Raw genomic sequence first — 18,452 nt, 5'->3', positions numbered from 1 at the left:
TTGGTCCTTTTAGAGGGCTGAACAATCACTCGAGTGCTGTCACTGCCTTCTGCCATTTCTTCTCATTCAAAAACAGCATTGCGTGCACCAGACTGACGCTGACTGGACAGGATTTACCGCAAGTTTTCAAAATCGTGATAATCACGCGCGGTTTTAATGATAATTAATTTTTAAACAATATTACTAACCGTCAGTACATTTTATTGTGGTTTATCATGAAACCGGTAATCGTTCCATCCCTACATATATCTATAATAAAACTGTAAAACAAAAACTGGAACCCGCCTCTGAGTTTAATAGGCAAAAAACGAGTTAATAGGAACCTACGTGCCTTGTGGAACTTGGACAGTCTGATGTCGTGTGAATCTCTTTACCAAAACAGGGATGGCTCCGGAGAAGCCTCCCTTAAATCACAAGATAAGTTTGAAAAGGATTTCGACGCATGTCTTGCTACACCCAGCAAAAGTCATCCTGCAAAAAAGAAAAAAGCTGACAGTGTTGAATCGCTTACTGAGATATTCGACGCTACTCAGTCCTTGAACTCCAAGCAAGACTCTTATTTCAAAAGATAACCCACATCGAGAGCTCCATTGAGACCACAACTGCGGCTGTGAACTCTTTGTCTGACACCGTCAATCAACTCCTTTCAGATGTTGCCACTCACGGCGAAAAGATCGGTAAGGCCGAAGCTTTGATACAACATATGCAACAGGAGAATGCTTCTCTCAAGTTCAGAGTGGAAGAGCTAGAAAGGTACAGCCGCAGATGGTGTTTGAAATTGCTTGGAGTGAAAGCACGTGAGGAAGAAAATGTCAGAACGACCACCATCAATCATCTTGCCAGGGTGGTCCCACAGATCAAAGACAAGCTGGAGGAGGCTGTGGATGTGATCCATCGTGTAGGCAAAAAACAGCCGGATGGCTCGCCGCAACACATCATCATTTGATTCGCCACACGGAGGTACCGCAGCATCATTTGGATGGAAGCTAAGAATTCTATCTAGCTCAGAGAGAACACTCTCTGGCCCGGTTTCACAGACAGAGCTTAGATTAAGCCAGGATTAGGCCTTAGTTCAATTAGGACATCTAAGTACCTTTATAAACGTGCCCTAGAAAAAAACCTGGTGTGAAAAAAATTACTGGTGTGTATCTTGAGACAAAACAATGGCATTGACATATTTTAAGATATTTCAGTGCAAGTTGCTTTCAGTTAAACCAGTTCAAACATGCATTTTAGTCTGGGACTAGGTTTAAGCCTTGTCTGTGAAACCAGGGGTCTATGTCAAGGAATTTCTCTCCAAAGTGGACATTGAGAGTTGGAATAAACTTTGGCCTCTTGTCCTGGTGGTTAGAAAGGAAGGGAAGAAGGTTACAGAACTTCCAAGTTAGGTGTTTAATACACTTTGTTGTTGCCATTTCCTTTTCTTTCTTTTTCCCCTAATTTTTATTATACGTGTCAAATAATTCAGCTGCTGTTCTTATTTCAATTCATAAGTTTAAAGGAGATATTGTTAATTCTGTGTCCTCCCCTGAAGGCAGATGGGTTATTCTAACTGTCAAATTAGAAAATGCTATCTTTGTTATCTATAATATTTTTGGGTTTAACTCAGACACTATGAATAATTCTTTTTTCAATTACATTTATTTTTTATGTCAATTGCTGGAAACAACCCCAAATGCTGAATTAATAATCGCGGGAAATTTTAATGAAGTCCCTGATGATTTAATGGATAGATTTCCAAGGAAAGTGAGACCCCACTCTCAAAGCTCTAATATTATTGATTCCTTATGCAAAGATCTATCTTTAGTGGATCCGTGGCGCTACTTTAATAGTAATTCATTTTAATATACATGAAGCATTGTGTCAGAGTCTTTAAAATCGAGAATTTACCTATTTCTTATTTCATCCTGCTACAACATGTTCAAGATATCTCCCATCATTATGCTCTCTTTTCATATCACCTCCTGATTGAGTTCTCTTTACAGACTGTTCGTTAACCCAGCTGCCTCCGTTGATATTGGAAACTTAACAACTCCATCTTAGAAGATAAAAAACATCTAAATGGGAGTTATTTAAATTCAGAAAATTAGCTATTTGGAGAAGTAAGGAATTAAAAAAGGATAGAGATTGCATAGAAACAGAACTATTAAACAAAATGTATACTCTTTGGAAAGTTCAGACACTCTCTCAAACACATGAAAGTGAGCTCCAGTCCTTAAAACTAAAACTTGATGACTTGTATATTAGCAAGGCTAGTGGAGCTTTTGTGCATTCAAGAGCTAGATGGATAGAAAATGGAGCACTTCCAATACCTTCCAACACTTCTGGAAGGTATTGGAAGATCCCTTTTCTTATTGTTTAATGAATGTATAAAAAAAACAAACAAAAGTTTTGGTCACAACTATGAAACAAGGATTAATCTCCCTGATTCCTAAACCAAATAAAGATACCCAAAATATAGATAACTGGAGACCTATCACTCTCTTATATATAGACTATAAATTGTTTGCACTAGTTTATGCAAAAAGATACAAATCTGGATTAAATGAAATCATTAATGAGACTCAAACAGGTTTAATGAAAAAAAAAAAATTCTGATCAAATTGATGCAGGGGCTCTTATTGTGTTGTTAGATTTTTGTAAAGCCTTTGACACCATTGAACATGGCTTCTTACTCCTCAATGAAAGTTTTTGGTTTTGGAAATAATTGTATTGATATTATAGAAATGTTTTATAAAGATATTAATAGCTCTATTATTCTTAATATGGGAACCTCATATTAGTTGCCATACCCTGGCATTCAGACAAGCAGGGGAAATAAACAGCTCATGATGCTCGCTATTTCTGAGAGATAAAAAAACAAGTTAAAACGGCCCTGGAATGTATATCTACATTTTCTATATCCTTTGGTTTAATGTTAAATCTTAATTTTTTTTAAATATTATTTATACACGATTCAGATCTATTAGTTGAAAACATTCTAGTAAAGGACTCTGTTAAATATCTTGGCATTCATATTTCTAAAAATAAACATAGGCTACTTTTGAACAACTGAATTTCATGCCTACAAAAAAAAAAAAAAAAAAAAAACTGGTTACAAAGGGACTTGACTCTATTTGGGAGAGATTTTTTAACAATATTTTAAACTTAATTAGCTAAGAAACTAAATTAGCATCATAATTTCTCTCCACACAAAATGCTTATCTGGAATAATACCTCTAGGAATAATCTTTATTTTTGCACAAATGTTTTTTTTTCAAAACTACTGGTTTGAAAAAAAAAAAAAAAACTTTGTCATGGATTTGTTTGATTTAAAAATGGAAATGTTCTATCTTATGAAGATTTTATGCTTATCTACAATTTTCCCATTCTATTTAAAGACTTTCTTAGTTTTCTTTAATTTCATTTTAGGCAGTTTTTATCACGCTGATGTTAGTTTGAGTGTTCGTTCTTTAAATAAGTTTGGTTTTAGTAAGTTATTTGATACTATAAAAACAGGGGTGTGACGTCATGATTGACTGCTGTGATTGACAGCTTCTCTGAGCAAAGTAGTCACTGAGGCACCAACTGACATTTTCGGGAACTTCAGGAGGAGATTTGAGCTTTAAATTTAATTTCTTTATTTCCATAACTGTTTTTCACAAAAAGTTGTTGATTAGGCGGGAGTGTGGGTGGGACCTTGATATCGCGGCTCCACTTAATGCTCACTACTGTGCAGACACGAGACCCAAGATGTCAGCGCCATATTTGGACACTGGTGGCTTCACTTACTTCATTAGAAGAGAGTGAAGGCACATCGTCCATGTTTTTTTGCTTCAAAAATGACATTGCCCATGATAACTTTTGTTAACTCTACAGTAAGTAAATCCACTTCACTAGCTAATTAATAGAAATTACTAGAAATATACAGAGCTATTGCAAGAACGGTTCAAACACAGTTCAAACACAATATTCTAGATGGCTGCAGGCTTGTTTCTCTGGCGCATAAGGTCTATAGTTTCATAATATCATATGCAGATGCAGACATATCCAAAGATAAAAGCTTGAAAGTGTTTCTGATAGCACATCTTGCCTATTTTCTTAGTGTGTCTCGCATATCCCCCCTCTCTCTCCCTCTCCTTTAGAAAGTGGGCTGTGACAGGGAAATTGGCTCCAATAAGGTGGAGGATAAGTGTGGTGTGTGTGGGGGTGACAACTCCCACTGCCGAACTGTGAAAGGAACCTTCACCCGTGTGCCCAAGAAAGCTGGTAAGATACTTTCCTCTTTCCTGGGCCATTGACTTACATTATTTTACAGTTCTTTATCTGGACTTCAGTTGTCATTAAACATCCATCCATCCCTCCATCCATCCAATTTTCACACTTGGTGTCATTAGCCGCTTTTCCACTGTCGGGCCAGGACTTTCAACGGGCTGGGCTAAAAGCCTGTCGTCCAAAACCATGCTGCGTTTCCACCAGTAGCTCCGCAGCGCTTAACTAAAATCCGCCCGTAACACACCTCTCTGAAACAACTTCACACAAACCCATCATTTTACCAACAGATGGAAGTTTTATCAGAAAACTATCAGAACGAAATCAATGGAAACTAGCGAGATCGCAAAACAAACAAAATAATAAAAGCAGCCGTTTGTTGCCATTTTTGTTGTTAATTTAAAGATTTAACACCCAAGCATCAATGTTTTACCACAGTTTTACAATAAGAAGTGATACATTGATCATAATTAATTAATTTGTGTCAAGATTGCTCATTAGCAAAGTCCCTTTAAGACCTACAGTATATATAAAGTCTTTGACATTAGTCACACAGAAATAAAGTGGTGTTTACCGTTATTTCACAAAAGAGGACACATACTTATTGTCACGTCAAAAACAAAGGAAAACTAGTGCGAGGACTCAAGTGCAGGGAAAAAGTTATTTATTACAAAATAAACATAAACACAAAACAAAACCCACAATGGGGCAAAACATAATCATAAACAGAAACAAACTCAAAACATACCAAACACGGGGAGACGATGACATGACATAGAACAACGTACCAGCACAGGACAGAGAACACAATGAGTTTAAATCAGGGACAAACAAGGCAGGTAAAGAGGAACAACAGGTGGGGCAAATAATCAATGCTTGGATAACAAGAGGGGTGGAGTCAGACAAGGACAAGAGCACATGCTCAAAATAACAAAACCCCACATGTGATCAACGAGACCGAACAGAAATGTGACACTATCTGTTTCTGTTTATTTGTAGTCACAGGACAGTATGTTTACATCACATTTAGAAAGAATGAACATTTCTACAAACTTCCCATCAAAAATACGACCTGAGGAGCTTTAGCACTCTCTCCAGTGACGGTCCCTATACAGTTATATCAGAGAAACAGAGGAAGCTCCCGAAAAACCGGAGTAGCTTTATGTCATGATGTATGCAGAGCTAAATATGGATATCAGACAGTCCGGTATAAAGAGACAAGAGGGACTGACAGATTAAATAAATACACGATTGTGATAGCCTATACGATTTTTCTGATTTCTTCAAGCGTTTTTACCATGTTTACTATGGTTGGCGCGCATAGTCTTTTGCATTACATATGAATAGTTCTGCATTATACAGCGATCAGAATCCACATCAGATCACAAACATAAGTTATTTCAAACACTCACTGCTGTCTGAAAGTGAGTTTTGAACTAAAATGATTTTTATGCAAAAAAAAGTATTTAATGCTGGTATATGAAATAATCCGCAGCACTGCCGTCTCTTGACTCAGATAAACTCCCCCTCTGTTTGTAACCACTCCTCAAGCCTGAGTTGGCCCGCTTTTGGACCAAGGTATTCGACAGACCAGAAAACCCTGGCCGCTGGCCCCAAGGAAGCCCAGATGTGGCCCAATTGACTCTCACAAAGCCTCCTTGACCTCCTCTTTTTTTTTTAGGTCCGTCACATTTCACAGTGTTACCAGCTGAAATACTGATTCTGTATTAACATTTTTACTCTTGACACTCTTCCTCTGACACCACAGAATGAACACATTCAAAAGTAAAGGACATCTGTACTTTCCTTGTTCTTTGCATTTATACATAAATGACCATGCTCAAATGTCCATTAGACCCACTCAATCTACATTTATTCTTTATCAGACAAATTAGAGGTTTTGCCTACATCTGAAGAAATCTGTTAATTCGTATTTTTCATTCTCACTCATTTGTCATTGTACTTCAACTGTAGTTAAAGAACCTTAGCAAATGGAACAGCTGATGTCACTTTACTTTAGTCTAGCTTTAGGACTGAACAAAAGCAATTTTCTTTACTTCAGGTCCAGCATATATTCATTGCCAGCCTGAATGTTATGATTATATACACTCACCTAAAGGATTATTAGGAACACCATACTAATACTGTGTTTGACCCCCTTTCGCCTTCAGAACTGCCTTAATTCTATGTGGCATTGATTCAACAAGGTGCTGAATGCATTCTTTAGAAATGTTGGCCCATATTGATAGGATAGCATCTTGCAGTTGATGGATATTTGTGGGATGCACATCCAGGGCACGAAGCTCCCGTTCCACCACATCCCAAAGATGCTCTATTGGGTTGAGATCTGGTGCCTGTGGGGGCCATTTTAGTACAGTGAACTCATTGTCATGTTCAAGAAACCAATTTGAAATGATCGAAGCTTTGTGACATGGTGCTCTTTTTCCTATTTGTAGTGGAGATGAGTGGTACCCGGTGGGGTCTTCTGCTGTTGTAGCCCATCTATCCCTTAAGGTTGTGCGTGTTGTGGCTTCACAAATGCTTTGCTGCATACCTCGGTTGTAACGAGTGGTTATTCAGTCAAAGTTGCTCTTCTATCAGCTTGAATCAGTCGGCCCATTCTCCTCTGACCTCTAGCATCAACAAGGCATTTTCGCCCACAGGACTGCCGCATACTGGATGTTTTTCCCTTTTCACACCATTCTTTGTAAACCCTAGAAATGGTTGTGCGTGAAAATCCCAGTAACTGGGCAGATTGTGAAATACTCAGACCGGCCCGTCTGGCACCAACAACCATGCCACGCTTAAAATTGCTTAAATCACCTTTCCTTCCCATTCTGACATTCAGTTTGGAGTTCAGGAGATTGTCTTGACCAGGACCACACCCCTAAATGCATTGAAGCAACTGCCATGTGATTGGTTGATTAGAATATTGCATTAATGAGAAATTGAACAGGTGTTCCTAATAATCCTTTAGGTGAGTGTAAGTCAATATGTGAATATGTAAGTAAAGCACTGACTGCACTTTTGTGGGTTAAAAAAAAGATGGGACATTTGTTGTAAAATGTCTTTTTATTGGTCCTAATTCGTCCAATAAAATCTCAGACTTGGTTTATGCCTGTAATTATCCATTTTAGGGATCTTGTCAAAACTTAAGATTTATATTAAAATGTATATATTGTGGATTTTCGCTTTATCAACATAATAATGATAACACAATAAAGTAAGTGATATATGTAGACTCATTATTAGAGACTCTCTTCTCCATTAAATTAAATCAGTGAGACACATTTGAGACATTACCACCCAGTGTAAACATCTATCTGTCTCCTCTGACCGCTGGGGATCAGATCACCAGAGGCGGATGTTACTACCAGGTGTAGAAATGTTCTCAGTGTGGGCTGTCTGAGTTTTCATTATGTTTCATAAGCATCAGGGGATACCTATCTGTTTAAAATCAATATTCTCAAAGCTAATAAGATACATGATATTGATTGCAGATTTTCATTGGAAGGATATGCAGTAAATCATAGCGACACCTCCTATTGCAGTGTACACACACCACATCACAGCAATCCCACACTGTTATCTCTGTGAAGAACATCACACTCACGTGAATCAAAAAGGGAAGGTGAATGATTTACAGCTGGAATAAATACAGCATAAATTAGACAGTAAATACATGTCAAATAGAAAGCCAAGAACATTGACATTCAGGACCACCAGGCTGCTTGATGCAGGAGGTGCTTGGCTTACCTGTAAACACAGAGAAACAATAAATAACATTTATTGCATTTATATGAACTCACAGAGCTTCCCCCAGGACTTACATTACCACTCCAACTTCGACTGTCTACTTTGCATACAAACTGCGTATAGTTTATTTTTCAATTCTGTCTTTTTGTTTCCCAAGACACGCAGGAGAAGGATCCTGGTTTTGTTGCAAGTCTCACTCCTTTCAAATGATGTGGTTTGCATTATTCATGCATAGCCATTCACACTAATTGGTGATCAGCCAATTTTTATCACTGACATTACGTGACAGAGAGAGCCAAGTACTATTGGCAATGAATTCAATTTGAATTGAACAACATATTAAAGGGGTGGTAAAACACATTGTTTTGAAGGCTTGATTGTGTTTGTGGGGTGCACTGTAACATGTGTTAATGCTTCGTTTTAAAAAAAAAATCATTATTCTTCATATATTTGACATTTATTCTACACTGCTCTGTCCCTCCTTGTAAAACGGTCTGATGCTTTCCGGGTTGTATGAAGCCAGCCCTCAAAAATACGCAATGGGCTCAGATTGGTTAGCTGGCCCAGTGTGTTGTGATTCGCTAACCGCATTGTACGTTTGTCGGAAACGTCACGCCCCTTACCTTACCGGTAGACTGTGCTTTGGTCAGTATTAGAAACGATGGCGTCAATAAAACCACACCAATCTGAGCCCGAATCAGACCCAGAACATTTTAGTGAAGATGATCGAGCAGAACCTGTTCAGTCCTAATGAGTAAAGACTGCGGATCTATAATGATCGCTACTGAATGGCACTGTTACTTTTGTATTTTTAGAACGATTATAGCCAAATATCTGTCGCAAGAACTATTAACCCAAAACACTAAACACTGGCTTTACTATAGTAGCCAAATCACACACAGAACCATGTTTAGCATGCCTGTAGATAAATAATACATAAAAGCTCTAATCAAAGAATCATTTACACTAATGCCAAGTTCGCTGTTGAGATTTTAACGTTAGTGTTTGTAACGTTAGGTGTTCGTCGGATAACGTTAAGTATGAATAAGCATTTAACAGACTGGTTTGCAGAACAGTGTTGTCATCTGTTTACTTCCTTGCTACAACCTATTACAGGAAAACACATCGATGAAAAATAAATCAGACTTACAGGTTGTGGCCCGTAAACCGCTTCTGATTGTAAATCCAGCTTTCATGTCAAGCCGTTGTGCATATCCTGCATTGAACTCGCGAATATTGTGAAAGTTTTCCTCCGTGAAATGTGCTGCGGGAGGGAGCCCCGCGCGCGTCGTGCATTCACACACTGGCAGTGTTTGTCTTATGCAGCTGACGTTGTGCAAATCCGGTGTTGAACTCGCGAACATTGTGAAAGTTTTCCTCCGTGAAAAACTGCTGCGGGAGGGAGCCCCGCGCGCGTCGTGCATTCACACACTGGCAGTGTTTGTCTTATGCAGCTGACGTTGTGCAAATCCGGTGTTGAGCGAACATTGTGAAAGTTTCCCTCCGTGAGATGTGCTGCGGGAGCCCCGCACGTGCCTGTTCCCTTTCTGTCTCATACACACATGCATATAACATGTTGTATGTTAAACGCTCTGCAACGCACCCCTGTCCCTATGAAGGCTGAACAAAGCAAGTACCCCAGACCTGCAATCCGGATGAATATAACAGCGTTTCCTCGGCATCGCGGCAACAACACTCCAGCCTAACTATACCACAACAGCGCCGCGATACAAAATGGCCTCACCCCCCCCTATTTAATATTCTCGGAGGAGGGGTTTATGTAAATATTGAGCCTGGTGATGTCACCAACCCTGGAGGAATGTGTGTAGTCGCCTACTGGCCGTTTGCTTTAGTTCTTAGAAATGGATTTCTTTAAAAGCAAATATCTCCCTTTGCTTTAAACTTTGAACGTTGTAACTTTGCAGATGTTGTTTATGCTAAAGCAGCAACATTACACGCTAGCTTAAGTTAGAATAGTGAAATCGTGGTTTACCACCCCTTTAAATACCAGAAAATGTTGTATCCAGGGAATCACAATAGATGGACAGAGGCAGAGAAAGCTTTTATTTGCTTAGTCCATCACAGAAAAGCCATCAGTTTTAGGGGGAGTGGTGTCATTATTATTCAGCCAACAGCAGTAAGGCATACAAGCATGGTAGTCATTTAATTGGTTTCCTTAAGGAACCATCACTTTACTTTTTAATGGTGTTTTCCAGTTGTGCAGCCTAGTGGGAGCTTGAGGCTCACACCAGAACTCATTTATAAAAAGATCCCCCCACTGTGATAACTTTCTTAGAAAATAGCTTTAATTATATGATGTTTTGGCACATTGTCACCATGGCTGGTGTAGTGCAGGATTATTAAATTAAAGTTCCAGTGTCCAGCCTTGAAATTTTCTTCCCAGCAAGGGTCCAAAGAGTCATAATAGTTGACTGCATTTAGATGACCAAATAAAACCTACAGGCACACTTGCGATGTTCACTTTGAAATGTTGTCTATCTATCCTACTATTTTCAAGACTTTTTGTTTTGTTTTAATTTTTATTTACTATATGGAAAATATAAATGCTATATTAAAAATATAAATGGAATAGATTCACATCTAAAATGGGCTTGATTTTTACTTCTGGTTTAAACACTGCCCACTCAGTAACAGAGATTTTTGTCATTGCAACAGATAAAGGTACAACCTTTCATAAGTTTGGGGTGAGTATGATTTTTCTTTTTAAAGAAGTGTATGCATTCATTTAGTAAGGATGTGATACATTGATACAAAATAACAGTAAATACATTTATATTTGTCACAGAAGATTCTAGTTAAAATACATTCAGAATAATTTCTGAAGTGTAGCTTTGGCTTCACAGAAATAAATTACATTTTAAAATATATTAAATTGTAACACTATTTCTCAATATTACTGTTTTTACTGTATATCCTGATAATAAAAAAAATGCAGCCTTGATGAGCATAAGCGAATCTTACCGACCCCAAACTTTGGAACAGTTGTGTTCCTCTGCAGATGTAATAGCTTCACTCTCATACTACTGAAGCTGGTTCTTTACACCTGCATGAAACTGTGACTGTGTGTAAAGCCTGTCACAATATTTCCACAATGCACATGATATCATGCTATTGCTTGTTCAACATATGATAATGTTGCCTTGGCTGAAATCAATGATTGTATAGTGGCCTCGCCTGTCCAATCACTAAGCAGTTAATGAGGATATAAAACATCTGAGGTGTTTTGGGCCACAGGTGGCTTTTATTATTAGATTTATTAGATTTATATATCCAAAGAATCCTTCTGTTATTTTGTCCCTATTTTTTCCTTTTCAAATTACACTCTAAAAAATGCTGGGTTAAAAACAACCCAAGTTGGGTTGAAAATGGACTAACCCAGCGATTGGGTTGTTTTAATCAGAGGTGGAAAGAGTAACAAAATATTCTACTCAAGTAAAAGTACTATTACTTCAATGAAATTTTACTTAAGTACACTTAAAGTACCGGTCTAAAAATGTACTCAAGTAAAAGTAAAAAGTAGTTAATTTAAAATGAGTAAAAGATTTTCACGATATGAAAACATTAGAGTTTCACAGCATCACGGTTTTAAACAATTATTTAATAAATAAACTGTATTATTAAATTATGGTTATTATTATCACCAGTTAAATTGGCATTAAATGAATGAAAACTGTTTTTTTTTGGTTGAACAAATGCTTTATTATAACAAACTTGAAACCATTTGTTTTGTTTATTAAAATTTCAATAATACATGTCTAATCAACCAAAATCAATAAATGGTTATGAATAGATAAACAACTTATTTTTATAATCAAATTATTAAAATGTTTAAGAATCCTATTAATTTGTTTATTTTTATGATTTTTATACAAATATATGACAAAAACGGTGGTAATTAAATACAATGTAACAAACTTGTATCCTTTTATTTTTTGGCAAAGTGCTGCAAAACAGAGATTTTCAAGAGATTTTTAAAAAACGTTTATTTTGATGGGTTTTAGTGAAGAGCTACTTCTGTGAAAACCTGTTTCAGAGTGTATTTGACTGGTTTTTAAAATGTTCCTGTGTTCATGTCCAAATATGGTTTGTGAGACGTTAAAACACCACGAGCATCGCGTACTTGAGTATGTAGTATATGAAACGGCGCTGCTCATCACAGAGACAGAACAAGCAGATAATTTATTTATATAGCAGTGTTTTGCTTTAATATTCACAGACCATGTCGCGATTTGATTTATTGTACAGCTCTACCGTCGATGTATTCATTCATCCATCAGTTTGCTTGTTTTACGTGATATCTGCGTTATACTGTAAATTAATTGTCGTGACAGAAATCACTCGGCCTTAAAGATCCTGTTCTTCGTGATCCCATTTTTCAAACTTTAGTTAGTGTATAATGTTGCGTTTGTAGAGTGTTTGTCGCCATGTCATCCAGACGCTGTTATTTTCATCCCAGAGTCAAATCACCTTTGTTTGGCCTTCAGGGACGCTGTACTTTGAGCACATGCATCTCCCCGTTATGGTAAGAGGCGTGACCTTTCCGGGCAACGTGCGCTAAGCTGCTGTCGAATCACAACACAGGAACCGCTGGCACAATCAGAACTCGTTACGTATTTCTGAAGGAGGGACTTCATAGAATAAGGAAATCCTCAAGCCTCAAAGTTTTTAGGACAGTGAAAACAGCGGTAATCAGATAAGTAAATTGTGTGAAAAATACTTTTTTGTTTACACGCAAAACATGAACACATGTTATATTGCACACTGTAAACACAATCAAAGCTTCAAAAAATCAGGAAAAACGGGATCTTTAAGTTAAAAACATACCTTTATCTACACAGAGGGATGTTCCCGAACATGTTTTATGCGTTTCCTCATTTGCATCAACATTTTTTGTAACTTTGATGTTATTTATTTCTATATCCAAAGTATTCCCATACTAACTGGTTCATGACGGCGTTTCGCTTTCAGCTGGATCTGCATCACTGACATGTCTTGTCCGTCTCCATCTTTTTGTAATTTTTGCGCGTTCTCCCGCCCTTCAATTCAATGCAGTCGTTTCCGGATCGCTTTTTCCCCACTTTCGTATTATTTATTTATTTTACTCAGTAACGGATGTGGTTTAAAATGTAGCAAAGTACAATACTTAAAACGATTTAAGATTTGGTTAAAAAATTTTTTTTCCAAATTTCTTTAAACTTTCTTTATATATCAATACATAATTAAAATGTAAGTACTCTGAAAAAGAAAGTATAAAAATTGAGTGTCTGTAGACCTCTCACGACTGTTTTAAAGACAGCTCATTATTTCCATTCACTCCACCTTCTCCCTTCTGGGCTCTTTCCAAAGCCACGCCCCCAAAACACATGAACGCGCTACACCGACCGTTCAGCTGAAAGAAGCATTATTTACCTGAGACGAGCAGGGAAGAAGTGCATGCAGTGACATCATGTCAGAATCACATGTAATAAAAAATTCTCATGAAGTGACGGTTTATGCGTTTGTGTCTTCATATAGTGACACGGCAGAGACTACAAAGACAGCGAGCGAGTGTCACGCGCGCGCGCGTATGTATGTGTGTGTGTATGTGTGTGTGTGTGTGTGTGTGTGTGTGTGCGCCCCCGTCATTCGCATAGAGACGCAGAACATGCAGGAGTAATATTTAAATAGTATTTTGCAGTTTAATATTCACAGACACAGTTTAATGTTCACAGACACTCGTATATATTCGGCTACAGTCTGGAGCCCTGCACTTAGCCCGTAAACACTGACGCGAATGAACGCAGCACAAATTTATAGCACTGTATTTTTTTCCAAATTATATCGGTTTCACGGTATATGACGGTATTTTTTTCCCCTATGCATGACCGGGTGTTAACCACATTTTCTACTGATTGAGATGCTGCAGTAGTTTGACTAGAATGCCCTGTTTTACTGTCATGATGAGTGAATATTGTAGAAAAATTCCACACTAGAGTTAATACAGTTAATACACTCATTACAGGCACATGAATATTAAAATATGACCACAGAGAGAGAAACAAAACAGAGTTGAGGGCACCTTAAGCATTTAAAAAATCTTATCTTGTTGTTATAAAAATCCTATATAACAACATACTGCCAAAACGCAGAAACGCGGATATTTGCAATACATTTAAGAGCTCTCTCTGAACAAATGACACACATCAGTTTAACACAGAAAGAATAAAGCAGTTACTTTTTTGCCCATTCTTCTTTGAATTGTCAGTTTATTTATTGACTTACATCATTCATTGTCTTTTGTATAGCAGAATAATCCATCATGTCATCGCGGTCGTGATCAGATGTATGGTTGTATCAGTGTAGCCAAATCAGTGCACATTTCATTTGAAGAAGACGTGATAAAATATGTGCGCATACATGCTTTGGGTTCACGTTTAGAGCACTATTAGTATATGAAATATGTCCAGAAAAAACTTAAACGTGCTCGCTCCGGTCTCTTTCTGATATATGATCCATGTGGTGAGCGTTGTTAATCTCATCGCGGCGCTCCGCTCTCTCTCTCGTGCACCGCGTTTAGTTTGAATTCTCCACTGTAATCAAGGGCTGAATCCGAAATCGCCCCTTATAACCTCAAATAGGGCATTATTTGGAGGGGATAGCGCTTTGTAGTTGTGTCCGAAACCATAGTGGACGTTATTGAGTGCACTCATTCTATCGCACACGCAATGTGTACAGCTGATGTACACACAACGGTTGTCCGACTTCACGCACTCGTTTTCATTCACTCCTTCAAATAAAATGAGAACGTATGGAATAGTGAATGAGGGTATAGGGGGCGATCTCGGAATCAGACATAGGCTGTAATGCGATCTCAGCTGTGCTCGGCCTCTGACTGCTCTCACTATCACAGTGCAACAGTGAAATGGGTCCCCTCTCAATCAATGACGCGCTGCGCCGCATTCCGAACGTTGTTTAAGGGACATATACCGGTATTGCGGTATCATCAAAATTCATATCATAACAAAAATAAATACCGGTATTCGGTATGAACCGGTATACCGCCCAGCACTAGGTTTAACCCAACAACTGGAAATTTGAAACTACCCAATGGTGTTTAAAAAGTGATCAAATAAACCAACAAAAATTACCCAACAGTCTCAACCCAGCATTTTGGGTTCAAAAACAACCCAGCATTATTTAGAGTGTATTTGTTTAACTTCATGGTGTATTATACTTGGGATTAGAGAGAAACTCAAATGCACAAAGGCCAAGGGGCTGACATCTTTAAAATGACAGGGAAGGGCTGTCAAGCCCTGCATATACATTAGCTAATTTGAATGCAGTGTGGGGAACTTTACTATGTACAGTATTTCAGAGCTGTGCCTGCTCTGAACAGAAAAAATATGTGACGATTACTTCAGTTAAATTAATTGTAGCCTAAATATGCAAATCATATTTTTAGGATAAGTATAAATCTTCTTCGGAAACAGACATTGACACGCACCATGTGGGTCTTGCACAATGTATTATTGCAGTAATTTCAGGAGCTGCCAAATTGTACTATTACATAGACACAGATGGCAGGACAAATGTGTCTAAAAATATGGATTCATGTGTGTTGTTTGTGTTGCCTTTGTTGCATCTGAATGATGTGATGTGGCATTATTGAGATGATGTACATTATTTTATAGGCCCATCTTGTTTTGGCATGATTTCTACCTTCAGTCTTGCAGATGTGCCTCAGTTTTCATTATGAATGCTGAATGTTCAATCCCGTTAATTAGCATAGTGTCACAAGTGTTGTATTTCCTTGTGACAGTGAATTCATATTTTATTCTGGCTCTAACCAGAATGTCCATGATATTTACATCATGATGCTGTCATAAAATATGCATCCAAATGGGTGATTGATTGTACATAATTTGTGACACTTTAATATCACAAATTCCTTATATTGTCCTTAATTATTATCATTACCACTTTTAACACATTGTCTGCATGAACTAAATCAGCATTTTTGACCTTTCTAACTCCATCTTGTTTTATTTTCAATTGATCACTTTTTTTAACAGGAAAAAAGTTAAGCAAGAGATCCCAAAAAGAAATCCCTGTGTTGGAAAACACAACCTGCAAGTATCTTATATTGTCTAATCCTACACTTCTCTTTCCTGCTGTACTGTGCATTGGGAGTAGCTAGTAGCTTTAAAGGAATATCCTGAGGTTGATATAAATTCAACTCTATCAACTTCATCTGAGTAATGCTGTCTTTTACCACAGAAAATAACTTTGATTCCATAGCTTTGTTTATAAAACCCAAAGCAAAACCTGTTTTCTATAATAAATGCACTTACAATGGATGCCCATGAGGCAAATGTATTAAATAGTTTGGAAGCAGAAATGTGAAGGTTGTACTTTTCTTGAAGCACTGAAATTATTCAGTTAAATTGATCTGTTCAAATAATCCTCTTAAGGTGTAAAACTTTTGTTTTGCATTTTCAACGTAATTCCTGTAAGTGACATCTGTTCCATGTTAACAGCATTAACAACACTGAGTTAAATAAATTTTAGATTTGACCATTTTAACTCAGATTTACCAGCTTTTGAAACACAAAAACGTTGGTAAGCAATTCTGTGACACCAGTCTCCTGCTACCATACTGTATATACTGTGACTGCATATTTTAAAGGTTTTGGTTGTGGTGTTTCCATTATAGGTTATGGAAGCTTGTTTCCACCCCAGAATACAGAATAAAAAAGGTAATTGCGACTTTTTATCTCACAACTCAGACCTTTTTTTCATGCAATTGCGTGATGTAAAGTCGCAATTGTGAGATATAAAGTCAGAATTGTGAGATATAAACTCAATTCTGAGAAAAAAAGTTTGCCTATATCACGCAATTCAAAAAAAAAAAATCTAAACTCACAATTGTGAAACAAAAAGTGGCAATTATATTTTAAAATGATTTATTCTGTGGCGGAAACAAGCTTCCATAATAAGTACATTACTGTGACAAAATGATAGACAGACAATTATTTTCTTTAGTGATAGACAGCATGCCACAGATAAGCTTGAGTTAAATTTAACTCAGAATCTTCCTTAAAGGAATAAACATTTTTTGTTGTTTAAACTCGACTTGACTCAAATGTCCATTGAAGTCTACTCTTACATTAGAGGCATAGTTGACCCCAAAATTTAAATAATTTATCCTCATGTTGTTCCAAACCTGTATGCTTGCGTTTCTTTTGTGGAACAAAAAAGAAGATATTTTGAAAAATTTCTCCAGTGTTGTTGTTTTTTACCTATACAGTGTAAGTCAGTGGGCTCCAATGTTGTTTGGACCCAAACATTCTTCAAAATATCTTCTTTTGTGTTCCAAAAAGATTTGGAACAATGAATGATGACAGTATTTTCATTTTGGGTGAACTGTCTCTTTAAATAAAAGTTTAATAAAAATTGACATATTTCTAATTTAAAATAGGATGAATATAATATAATGGATAAATATGGAAATAACATGCAATCGAGTGAATCTAATTTGCTCTCTCTCCCTCACTCACACATACTGTATAGCAGCCCTCTCCCACCATCACACACCAACAATTATTTATGTCCATCTTCTTTAATGTCTCTTTCTCCTTCTTCAACCCTATTTTATTTCTGCTACTTTTAGGCCTGCACTATAACCTCATCTGAACTCTATTAGGATTACCCAGCAGCCCCATCTTTCCCTGCAGATGTCTTCCTGTCCACATTAATTGACTATAATAAAACCTCCCAGCAGGCGATGTCTTAAGTGACTTTATCCTCCATTGTAATGATTAGACATATTGCGTCATACTGCTAGAGCATTTAACATGCATTTAACATGTCAATGACAAAGAGTGTAGGACAAAATGACATAACAAATCCTTCTGATTCTAAAGGGAAAACAAGAGGAGCCTTCTTGCTGCCGAAAGGAGCTCGGAATGTTTATCTGAATGAAACGGAGGTTTCTAGAAATGTGATGGGTGAGTGGTCTCACGCTTTGCAGAGGAATGGGCATTCGTAGAGAAGGCAACATTAGTGCTTTGTGTTCTTGTGTGATGTATTGCAAACTGACTCAAAGCTCTGCCATTCAGCGTCCTTCTTAATTAGCCTCACATAACAATCGTTCATGGTCTTCAGTCTTGTTTTGCCTGACATTGTTATTTGAGCTTCTGAAGGATATGTCATCTATTCACATGAATGTATGAAATGAATGGATGTGGAACCTTCTGTCATGTCTTGATGTTTTTCCTTTGTAGGCTTGTCATGACCCTGCTAGATGGACAGTTGCAATAGTCTGACTGTTCAATCTAAAAGCTTTAGTGATGTACTACTTTAGAAATGCCTTCTAGTGATGAGATGCCCACCTCTGCAAAGATCAATGCATAGTAGAACTTCTTAGCTAACTAATTGCTTCTGCC

General features: G+C 37.4%; 1 protein-coding gene across 1 annotated transcript in view; it reads left to right on the top strand.

The window, feature by feature from the left end:
• The window catches only part of adamts3 (ADAM metallopeptidase with thrombospondin type 1 motif, 3), a 213,401-nt gene that overhangs the window by 138,988 nt on the left and 55,961 nt on the right, over positions 1–18,452 (top strand). The window contains exon 15 of the mRNA XM_079815070.1: positions 4,125–4,248. Coding sequence (XP_079671196.1) covers positions 4,125–4,248 — 124 coding nt within the window. The remainder of the gene's footprint in view (positions 1–4,124; positions 4,249–18,452) is intronic.

This window comes from Gobio gobio (genome assembly GCF_949357685.1).
Source record: "Gobio gobio genome assembly, chromosome: 4".
In the NCBI taxonomy this organism is placed as follows: Eukaryota; Metazoa; Chordata; class Actinopteri; order Cypriniformes; family Gobionidae; genus Gobio; species Gobio gobio.
The sequence above is the reverse complement of the archived record's forward strand: the minus strand, read 5'-3'. Positions and strand labels throughout refer to the sequence as shown.